The sequence below is a fragment of the Penaeus vannamei genome, chromosome 6, assembly GCF_042767895.1.
Source record: "Penaeus vannamei isolate JL-2024 chromosome 6, ASM4276789v1, whole genome shotgun sequence".
Taxonomy (NCBI): Eukaryota; Metazoa; Arthropoda; class Malacostraca; order Decapoda; family Penaeidae; genus Penaeus; species Penaeus vannamei.
The window spans coordinates 44,881,472-44,892,798 of NC_091554.1; the positions used below are offsets into that span (position 1 = coordinate 44,881,472).

The window sequence follows — 11,327 nt, forward strand, 5'->3', positions numbered from 1 at the left end:
TACACACACACACACACATATATATATATATACATATATATATGTAATATATATGTGATATATGTATATATATATGTATATATATATGTATATATATATACACATATGTATATAATATATATATAAATACACATGTATATTATATATATAGATATACATTATATATATATATATATATATATATATATATATATATATACATATATATGAGGGGGCTTCAAAAAGTTCGGGGAAAAAGTCCATAACTAAAAATTGATTGGAAGGATTTTAATTTCAATGCACCTGAACATTCTTGTCAGAAAAGCTCTTTCAATTTTTTTTTTTCAACTTTGGAAACAAAAAAAGGGGGCCAAATCCGGGCTGTAAGGGGGATGGATGGTCGAAACTCACGTAGCACAGCTCTTGTTTACCGTTGTGGAAGACTGCGCGATGATGCAGCTTTCCAGGGTGTTTTCCAATATTTTTTTGAGTTTTCTCTTTCATAATAAGCAGATGTAATTGTCTTCGTGTCCTCGAGGAAGTCAATTGGCCAAATCCCTTTTGCATCCCAGAAGACAGTGGCCTTGACCATTCCTCTTGAACTCTTCTAACCTAAATTGTCTTTTAATTTTCTAAGCCAAAGGGAAGCCATACTGTTTGCACAAGGATATTCCTGGTTGACTCGACCAGGCTTCTCTTAAACAGCTGCAAATTGCTAAAGAAAGAAAGAAAGGAAAAAGAAATCCAGGAAAGGCGTGGTCTAAGGTGAGTCCACACGAGCTTTTTTTCTTTATTGTCGATTGGAATTCAGTTCTTGGGAAACATTTCTAGTCATACTGGATCGGCATCGTTCACGCTGAATATATCTAATTGTCAGAGGCAGGAGGTAGTAGTGTATAGCGTGTTACATGTTATAAGTATGATATATAGAATCGTGTATGTTATATGAATCATATAATGTATATAAATCTATCTATCTATGTATACCTATATATACATATATATACACATATACATATGTGTGTGTGTGCGCGCGCGTGTGTATACATATCACACGGGTTGCAATGTTTTCAATGAAAACACTGCATTCAAATCTACCGGGTACTGACTCTACATGCCCTCATTTTACCTCCTTAGTTTGTTACTTATCCATATATACAAACCTGTATACAGATTCTTAAAGATTGTTATATTAAAAGAATAATTGACATCAACGCAATACCTTCATATTTTACGGACAGCCAGTTAACCTCACCGCGCCCTTCTATCGTAAATTTTCCGATTCAACCTGAAGGAATGTGTCTTTCCAGTGGACTACATTAACTTCTACGACTACTCCTGCAGGAACCAAACCTCGAAAGGCATCACCTGGTCAACAACTCGATCTTTCCGAGAGGTCAGTAAGGGTCATTTTTGGACGACAATCTGGAAGCAGCTGTTTTGGGGTTCATAGTTCTGGCTTCCTCAGTACTCCTAAGTCCTTTCGTACTCATTCTCAAGGAAGGTCCCAAAGCCGGCTTAGCCTTTTACTGCCCCGTATATGTCCCATGACAGACGGTCGAGATCTCGAATCAATACATGCAACACTTTCTGCCTCCCACACACAAAAACATTAACCGGCAACCTTGTCATTGAATGATCTACAAATACAGTTGGTTCGGGAAAAAAACGACAAGATCTATGTCTATCTATTTCGCTATCTGAGCTATATGTGTGTGTGTGTGTGTGTGTGTGAGAGAGAGAGAGAGAGAGAGAGAGAGAGAGAGAGAGAGAGAGAGAGAGAGAGAGAGAGAGAGAGAGAGAGAGAGAGAGAGAGAGAGCGAGAGAGAGAGAGAGAGAGAGAGAGAGAGAGAGAGAGAGAGACAGAGACAGAGACAGAGACAGAGACAGAGACAGACAGACTGAGACTGAGACACCCGCAATCATCTACTATTCTTGGAAAGAATTACCAGGTCTAACCCCTTCTTGGCGGTTCAGATCCCAAACCGTTGTGCGTCTAATAGGTCGCTAAACGATCTATTTCACGTCCATAACAGGAACGGGTGCACGGGGAGGGGGGGGAGGGCACGGTAGTTAAGATTAGAGAGCATTTTTCGTAACATAATTTGTCTTTTTTTTTTTTTTTTTTTTTTTTTTTTTTTTTTTTTTTTTTACAATATATGATATAGATTGATGGTGCAATGGGCGTGGCTTGGAATGAACTACCACTGACCGCTTTTTATTTATCATTTTCGTATTTATTTATTATTCCTTCTTCGTGGAGGGGCTCTGTTCCTTGCGCAGTAAGGAAACATGCCATTCTTTTTTTTAGAATTTTTCAAAAACGAAGCAGATATGTTAAGCCAAGCACGAGAAAGTTAACCTGCTATGGAATGCTATACCGGGAAGTGTCCCCTTGCCCCCTCGTCCCCATCCCCCCCAGTCCCCATCTACGAAATACCGGTAATTGTTTCCTCGCCCCTCCCACCACCCCCGTTCCCTGCTATATAACACTATACACGTAAATGTACCCTCTCCCTCCTTCCCCCCCCTTCCCCCGTGCCCTCCTATGTAATGCTATACCGGCCCCCGGCCCCTGTCACCTCCCCCCCCCCGTCCCCTGTCACCCTCCCCCCCCCGTCCCCTGTCACCCTCCCCCCCCCGTCCCCTGTCACCCTCCCCCCCCGTCCCCTGTCACCCTTCCCTCCCCCCTTCCCCCGAGCCTTGCTATGTAATGCTATACCGGCCCCCGTCCCCTGTCACCCTCCCCCCCCGTCCCCTGTCACCCTCCCCCCCCCCGTCCCCTGTCACCCTTCCCTCCCCCCTTCCCCCGAGCCTTGCTATGTAATGCTATACCGGCCCCCGTCCCCTGGAACCCTCCCCCTTCCCCCCCGTCCCCTGTCACCCTCCCCCCCGTCCCCTGTCACCCTTCCCTCCCCCCTTCCCCCCGAGCCTTGCTATGTAAAGCTATACCGGCCCCCGTCCCCTGTCACCCCCCCCCGTCCCCTGTCACCCTTCCCTCCCCCCTTCCCCCGAGCCTTGCTATGTAATGCTATACCGGACCCCGTCCCCTGTCACCCTCCCCCCCCGTCCCCTGTCACCCTTCCCTCCCCCCTTCCCCCCGAGCCTTGCTATGTAATGCTATACCGGACCCCGTCCCCTGTCACCCTCCCCCCCCCGTCCCCTGTCACCCTTCCCTCCCCCCGTCCCCTGTCACCCTTCCCTCCCCCCTTCCCCCCGAGCCTTGCTATGTAATGCTATACCGGCCCCCGTCCCCTGGAACCCTCCCCCCTTCCCCCCCGTCCCCTGTCACCCTTCCCTCCCCCCTTCCCCCGAGCCTTGCTATGTAATGCTATACCGGCCCCCGTCCCCTGTCACCCTCCCCCCCCGTCCCCTGTCACCCTCCCCCCCCCGTCCCCTGTCACCCTCCCCCCTTTCCCCGAGCCTTGCTATGTAAAGCTATACCGGCCCCCGTCCCCTGTCACCCCCCCCCGTCCCTGTCACCCTTCCCTCCCCCCTTCCCCCCGAGCCTTGCTATGTAAAGCTATACCGGCCCCCGTCCCCTGTCACCCCCCCCCCCGTCCCCTGTCACCCTCCCCCCCCCCGTCCCCTGTCACCCTTCCCTCCCCCCTTCCCCCGAGCCTTGCTATGTAATGCTATACCGGCCCCCGTCCCCTGTCACCCCCCCCCCGTCCCCTGGCCCCCGTTCTCCACGTTCGCCGCCCACCCAGGCAGAAGCAAACACTGTCAATACCATTCGTGGCGAGCGATTGACCCGCTCATGCCGACGCGGCGATCTCGAGGAACGTGCGTCATCCTCATTCCATGTCACTGTTGAACGGCTGCTTTCAAAACTGATCGTTATGCTACGGTGTATTTAGTGATGATTATGGTCATGTAAGTAAACATTTGGAGTAGTTTTATTTACAGACTGATTATGCTACGTTGGAGTAGTTTTATTTACAAACTGATCGTTATGCTACGGTGTATTTAGTGATGATTATGGTCATGTAAGTAAACATTTGGAGTATTTTTATTTACAAACTGATCGTTATGCTACGGTGTATTTAGTGATGATTATGGTCATGTAAGTAAACATTTGGAGTATTTTTATTTACAAGCTGATTATGCTACGGTATATTTAGAGATGATTATAGCGATGTAATTAAACATCTCGAATATTTTTATTTACAATATAGATTGTTATTTTTAGAGCATTATGATATAGAGGATGAGGGAAATAACGAAAGAGATCATATCTAAATAAAGTATTGATTACAGTCATTGTAGTGGAATGGGGTGGCAGCGGGGAGAGTGCACGACCCTGATACTCAGTACAGAGCAACACAATGGCATTTTTAAAAACATTCCCATTAAGCCTTCAATGATCATTAAGGTTTCAGATATCACTTTATACCAGGATGATGAATGTAATTATACACATTTGAATTTTTTTTTTTTTTTTTACAATGTAGTGTTATTTAGAGATCGTCCGTTAGCTTATAAATAACGCAGTTTTCTTTTTCTTTATTTTATTCATTTATATGGGAAACGTAGGAAATAATGAAAGTGATCAAATTTAATTTTCAGATGCCACGTCAATTATAACACTACAGAACCGTGGAACTTTTGAAAAGGCCGGTGATACGGACCCCTATTTCTCAGTCTAAATATCTCTTAGGAAAATACATAAAATTACTATTTACAAAATCACTTTATATGTGAAATTCGAATTGTTTGCGAAAATTTTATATGCTGTAAAATACTAATAGGAGCTAAGACAGTAACAATACATTCCAAAATACTCATTATATTATAGAACATGCACAGACTTATTTTTTTTCTAATCAAATTACAGAGAAATCATACAATTATATTTCATATCGATTTAAATATGGTTCGGCAATAATAAGGTATGAAATTATCAATGAAAACTGCTAAACACTTCATGCTAAGTTGACGGAGTATAACCAATTTCTGAAAATCGTTACTAACTTAAATATATAGTTGTTATGGCACTTCTGTTATTACGTCTAGTATTTATGGCAAAAGCCTGATGTATTGTAATCTATATTATTTGAAACAGAGCTTAAGACAGTTATATCCGCAAATTCATTCCGTTAGCTTATAAATAATATATTTTTTATTCATTTATAGTTCGGGGAATCATTTTAAGTAAGACTGCTGGGGATTATAAATATTTTTTTAACATTCTAGATCTCTTTATGGATGGGATAGAAAAACAAAGGATCAGCTGATTATATTTACTTTGGGGATTAGCAATAACATTTTATATACTGGCTTGATGTAAGGTAATGTGCTCACGTCACTGCAGTCACTAACACGATGAGGGATCTTTCTCTAAAGCTTTCTAAATACTTTTTTTTTTCATTTTGCAACGTTGCATTGTCTCTTTCATGGTTACGTTGTGTTATTTTTCCGAGGATTTGTTTCACTACTACACATACACTGTATACTTCGGTGAGGGTGCTGTACACTAGTTCATACGATCTACGACAGAATTGTGGAAACTTTTTTTCTATCCATCGTCATTTTTTTTTCTTGTCATTATGTGTTATGCATATATGCTTTCCTCGATTCTAAATGCAATAATACTGAACCAAGATAAGCACCTCACATGTATTTCAGCTTTTCCAGAAACAGAATACTTGTTATTTATTCTCTAAATGACACAAATTGACTAAATTTCTATATAGTAGCAGGCGTTCTTTAGATTCTCCGACCAAAAAACACTTTCTTTCTTTGCCAATCTTTTCTTTGATTATCGGTAAACTCATAAATTGATTATCTGACAGCAGTGACCCATTGGACATATATGGAAGGCACTGGGAAAGCTCGTCCCTTCCTTATTGTACCAAGTTTGAACAGCTTGGGTGATTTATTTTTATACCGTGTAGGACCTTGTCATTCTGGAAGGCACTGATGAACTCTTGCACTGCGTGTGTGTGTGTGTGAGAGAGTGTGAGTGTGTGTGTGTGTGTGTGTGTGTGTGTGTGTGTGTGTGTGTGTGTGTGTGTGTGTGTGTGTGTGTGTGTGTGTGTGTGTGCTTTTGTGTTGGTATTGTACTTTTAGTTTGTTAGGATACCAGTTCGTGATTTTCATATTAATAGAACCATTTTTATCTGTGTTATATTTAAAGAGTTATGTGTCCATTACAGTAAGAACATGTCCGTAGAACATGGAATACGACCTACGACAGTGCCCTTATTTGATTGCTGTGGCTTAACAGTCTCTTTAGGCGAGAAGTGGCCAGTAGAATCTAGAAAGGTCGTTTAAATTCTCTTCCTTTTTGTCCGGAATCACGTACATGAATTTCCCTGCTCGGTTCAGGTAGACTTGCAAAGTTTCTTGTGCTTCGTAATAAAGCTTGCACGGCAGCACCACATGCTTGTCCATCAACTCAATAACTTTACTGATAACCTCCCGGTCCTCCTCGCTGTTGCCGTCCATGAAGCGCTGGCTGTTGCGTATGTGGGTGTAGGCTTCCACCGTCCGCAGAATCTCCTTGCCGACCTTCTTGTTCCTCCTGACGACGTCCTTCGACCCGTCCTTGTCCCCCTGCTTCGGCCTCTCCACGCGGCAGCGCCTGCACTCGCCCGTCTTGCAGCTGACGGCCTCCGCGCACTCCAGGCACTTCATAGACACCTCGGCCGGGAAGTGGCTCTTCTCAGGCCAGTCGCTCTCGCACGCCTCGCACTTGCACAGGAAGTAGTAGTGGATGAGCAGGTGGTGGCGGCGCGCGGAGGTGTCCCTCTCGTAGTAGCGGAACCCGTAGAAGGTCGTCACTTCCTCGCCCGCTGGGATGAACCTCACGGCATACAGCGAGGACGGGTCGCTGCCGTAGCTCGGCACTGCGCTCGGGTTGCACGAGTGGTTCAGCAGACTCATGGTAGCGAGCACCTTCGTCCCGACGTTGGCCCCGACCACGTCTCCGGTGAAATTATAGGATACCTGGAACACAAGAGAACAAATCCTCAAACATTTTTTCCGTCATAGCGCCAAACAATCTCTTGGATTTTTTTTTTATTTTTATTTTATTTTTTTGAAAACGTTAGCATGAAACTACCCATCTCATTACATATTAATCCTAAAAATAAAAATAAAGAATAGGAAATTCCACGAACCAAATTCCTCCAGTGGCACTTAGGAGTAGCTACGAGTAAGGCCATCACTCACTCCCCACTTTACCTGTAAATCTTTAATAGTGAATATATTGCACCGGAGTTTCATGATGAGCGAGACCAGAGTGCTCCCCGTCAGCAGGACGTCCTCCTCGCTGGGACACACTGCCTCGCCGCGGCTGTTCACGAAGTACCTCCTGCTCATCTCCAGGAGCTTGGTGACGATGAAGGCCTCAATGCACCTGCCGAAGAGCTGTTTATTGGTATGGTGTTGTTTGTTCGAGCACAGGTGATAGATCGCACGGAAGTCGGAGGAACTGTATACGCCGTCTTCGTCGAACCCGAGCTTCTCCGGGGGGAGCGTCTCCGCTTCCTTCTTCAGCCTGGGGATCAGCTCCTTCAGGCGTGCGAAGGAGAGCTTCATGAGGATCCGGAAGGCGAGCACGCACGGAGTGTCGCCGCTGAAGGCCGCCAGAGCAGGCAGAACCTCGCACTCCTGCTCGTGGAAGTCGGCGAGGCCCCGCTCTCGGCACTCCTCGCTGCAGAACACCACCTGGGGGCGGGGAAGGGGCACAGGAGCCGAGTCAGAGAGGGGCGGGGAAGGGGCACAGGAGCCGAGTCAGAGAGGGGCGGGGAAGGGGCACAGGAGCCGAGTCAGAGAGGGGCGGGGAAGGGGCACAGGAGCCGAGTCAGAGAGGGGCGGGGAAGGGGCACAGGAGCCGAGTCAGAGGAGGAGGGCGGGGGAAGGGGCACAGGAGCCAAGTCAGAGAGGGGGCGGGGAAGGGAGCACAGGAGCCGAGTCAGAGAGGGGCAGGGGAAGGGGCACAGGAGCCGAGTCAGAGAAGGGCGTGGGGAAGGGGCACAGGAGCCGAGTCAGAGAGGGGCGGGGAAGGGGCACAGGAGCCAGAGTCAGAGAGGGGCAGGGGAAGGGGGCACAGGAGCCGAGTCAGAGAGGGGCGGGGAAGGGGCACAGGAGCCGAGGTCAGAGAGGGGGCGGGGAAGGGGCACAGGAGCTCAAGTCAGGAGAGGGCGGGGAAGGGGCACAGGAGCCGAGTCAGAGAGGGGGCGGGGAAGGGGCACAGGGAGCCGAGTCAGAGAGGGGCGGGGAAGGGGCACAAGGAGCCAAGTCAGAGAGGGGCGGGGAAGGGGCACAGGAGCCGAGTCAGAGAGGGGCGGGGAAGGGGCACAGGAGCCGAGTCAGAGAGGGGCGGAGAAGGGGCACAGGAGCCGAGTCAGAGAGGGGCGGGGAAGGGCACAGGAGCCAAGTCAGAGAGGGGCGGGGAAGGGGCACAGGGAGCCGAGAGTCAGAGAGGGGCGGGGAAGGGGCACAGGAGCCAAGTCCAGAGGGGCGGGGAAGGGGCACAGGAGCCAAGCTCAGAGAGGGGCGGGGAAGGGGCACAGGAGCTCCGAGTCAGAGAGGGGCGGGGAAGGGGCACAGGAGCCGAGTCAGAGAAGGGCGGGTGGAAGGGGCAACAGGGAGCCGAGTCAGAGAGGGGCGGGGAAGGGGCACAGGAGCCGAGTCAGAGAGGGGCGGGGAAGGGGCACAGGGAGCCGAGTCAGAGAGGGGCGGGGAAGGGGCACAGGAGGCCGAGTCAAGAGAGAGGGCGGGGAAGGGGCACAGGAGCCAAGTCAGAGAGGGGGCGGGAAGGGGCACAGGAGCCGAGCCAGAGAGGGGCGGGGAAGGGGCACAGGAGCCGAGTCAGAGAGGGGCGGGGAAGGGGCACAGGAGCCAAGTCAGAGAGGGGCGGGGAAGGGGCACAGGAGCCGAGTCAGAGAGGGGCGGGGAAGGGGCACAGGAGCCGAGTCAGAGAGGGGCGGGGAAGGGGCACAGGAGCCGAGTCAGAGAGGGGCGGGGAAGGGGCACAGGAGCCAAGTCAGAGAGGGGCGGGGAAGGGGCACAGGAGCCGAGTCAGAGAGGGCGGGGAAGGGGCACAGGAGCCAAGTCAGAGAGGGGCAGGAAGGGGCACAGGAGCCGAGTCAGAGAGGGGCGGGGAAAGGGCACAGGAGCCGAGTCAGAGAGGGGCGGGGAAGGGGCACAGGAGCCGAGTCAGAGAGGGGCGGGGAAGGGGCACAGGAGCCGAGTCAGAGAGGGGCGGGGAAGGGCCACAGGAGCCGAGTCAGAGAGGGGCGGGGAAGGGCCACAGGAGCCGAGTCAGAGAAGGGCGGGGAAGGGGCACAGGAGCCGAGTCAGAGAGGGGCGGGGAAGGGGCACAGGAGCCGAGTCAGAGAGGGGCGGGGAAGGGCCACAGGAGCCGAGTCAGAGAGGGGCGGGGAAGGGCCACAGGAGCCGAGTCAGAGAAGGGCGGGGAAGGGGCACAGGAGCCGAGTCAGAGAGGGGCGGGGAAGGGGCACAGGAGCCGAGTCAGAGAGGGGCGCGTCCGGGTGTGAGGAAGGACGGCAGACATTTTTTTTTCTAAACACGAGCCATCGACAAAGGGAAAGTTTCAGATTAACTTCAAATATAGGAATTAATTAGTGTTTGGTATATTCATGTATTAAAATTTGGAAAATAAAGAATGCTATAAATCAGAGTCGTGGCATTCCTGGTTTTAGGCATTTAATTATGAACAAAGGCCCTGTTTACCGCTCGTACCTAGATTCAGAGCTTGTTGTCCATCTACATATTAAGGGTAAGGCAACCAATAAAAATACATGAAACAAATGCGAATCGCTCTGAGGTGCCATAAACCATGTTATTTTGCCATGTTCGGGTACCAACCAATCAGCCACGATGCAAATACACACTCATGACAGCATCCTCTTAAAGACACTTGCCCATGGCAATATCCTCCTAAAGACATTTATTTATGATTGTATCCTCTTAAAGAAACATGACAATATCCTCTTAAAGGCAACTTCCTCATGACAATATCCTCTTAAAGGCAACTTCCTCATGACAACAACCTCCTAAATACACAAATGACAATATCCTCTTAAAGACACATGACAATATCCTCTCAAAAACACTTACTCATGACAACAACCTCCTAAATACACTTATGACAATATCCTCTTAAAGACACTCATGACAGTATCCTTTAAAAAGACACTTACTCACGGCAGTATTCTCTTAAAAACACATTATGACAATATCCTCTTAAAGACACTTATGACAATATCTTCTCTGAACGCCTGAGCCGCTGAAAGCTCCTAGGAAATGGAAGTACAATACAATACGTACTCTCTGTACTTCAGCTTCAACAGTGAGTGAATCCGTGAACGCAGATGTACTATAGATTCGAATGAAATTTAAGAAGCTGGTTTTAATGTGAACGAGACGTCAATGAACTACAAATGGGAATACATCTTAAGAAGTCGGTTTAGGGAGAGAGAGAGAGAGAGAGAGAGAGAGAGAGAGAGAGAGAGAGAGAGAGAGAGAGAGGGAGAGAGATAGATAGATAGATAGATAGATAGAGAGAGAGAGAGAGAGAGAGAGAGAGAGAGAGAGAGAGAGAGAGAGAGAGAGAGACAGACAGACAGACACATACAGACAGACAGACACAATTCAAGCCATAGATTCGAACGCATCAAATTTGAGTTCGTTCGAGGGTGAATGAGAAGACGGAACTGAACCATACACACGAATATATATATTTTTTCAAGAACTTATAAAAAAATATATATATTTTTTTTCTTTCAAGAAGTTGGTTTAGAGCTGAATAATACGTTGTTTTTATTTTGAACGAGAATTAGGACACAAATAAACCATAGATTAGAATACATTCAAAGAATTTGGTTTTCGAATGAATGAATTTGATCATTAATAAAAAAAAAATCATAATAAATGAATGGACACACACACTCTTAACATATCAACAATATACTTGTTTAGAAACAAATATCACAATTTGAACGGGCATTCTCGTCGCATATTTACAGTCTACATTTTTTTTTTAAACTTGAAGACGAAAGAAGCGGCTGATCCCCTTAAAGAGGGTCGCAGGAACCGAACGGAGCTGGACCGAGAGGGAAGCAGGGGAGGGAGGGAAGGAGAGGGAGAGGGAAGCAGGGGAGGGAGAGAAGGAGAGGGAGAGGGAAGCAGGGGAGGGAGAGAGGGGAGGGAAGCAGGGGAGGGAGGGAGGGGAAAAGGGGAGGGAGGGAGGGAGAGAGAGAGCGAGGGAGAGAGAGGGAGAGGGGGAGGCAGAGAGAGAGAGAGGCAGGGAGGAAGAGGAGAGAGAGAGAGAGAGAGGGTGGGAGGAAGAGGAGAGAGAGAGAGAGCGAGAGAGA

At 48.4% G+C, this 11,327-nt stretch overlaps 1 protein-coding gene across 1 annotated transcript in view; it reads right to left on the bottom strand.

The window, feature by feature from the left end:
• Positions 1-4,503: 4,503 nt before the first annotated feature.
• Positions 4,504-11,327, bottom strand: part of LOC113820847 (SET and MYND domain-containing protein 4-like) — a 19,968-nt gene continuing 13,144 nt past the window's right edge. The window contains exons 4-5 of the mRNA XM_070123078.1: positions 7,168-7,653; positions 4,504-6,930 (exon numbers count right to left, since the gene is read on the bottom strand). Of these exons, the coding sequence (XP_069979179.1) occupies positions 6,214-6,930; positions 7,168-7,653 (1,203 nt within the window). The 3' untranslated portion in view covers positions 4,504-6,213. The remainder of the gene's footprint in view (positions 6,931-7,167; positions 7,654-11,327) is intronic.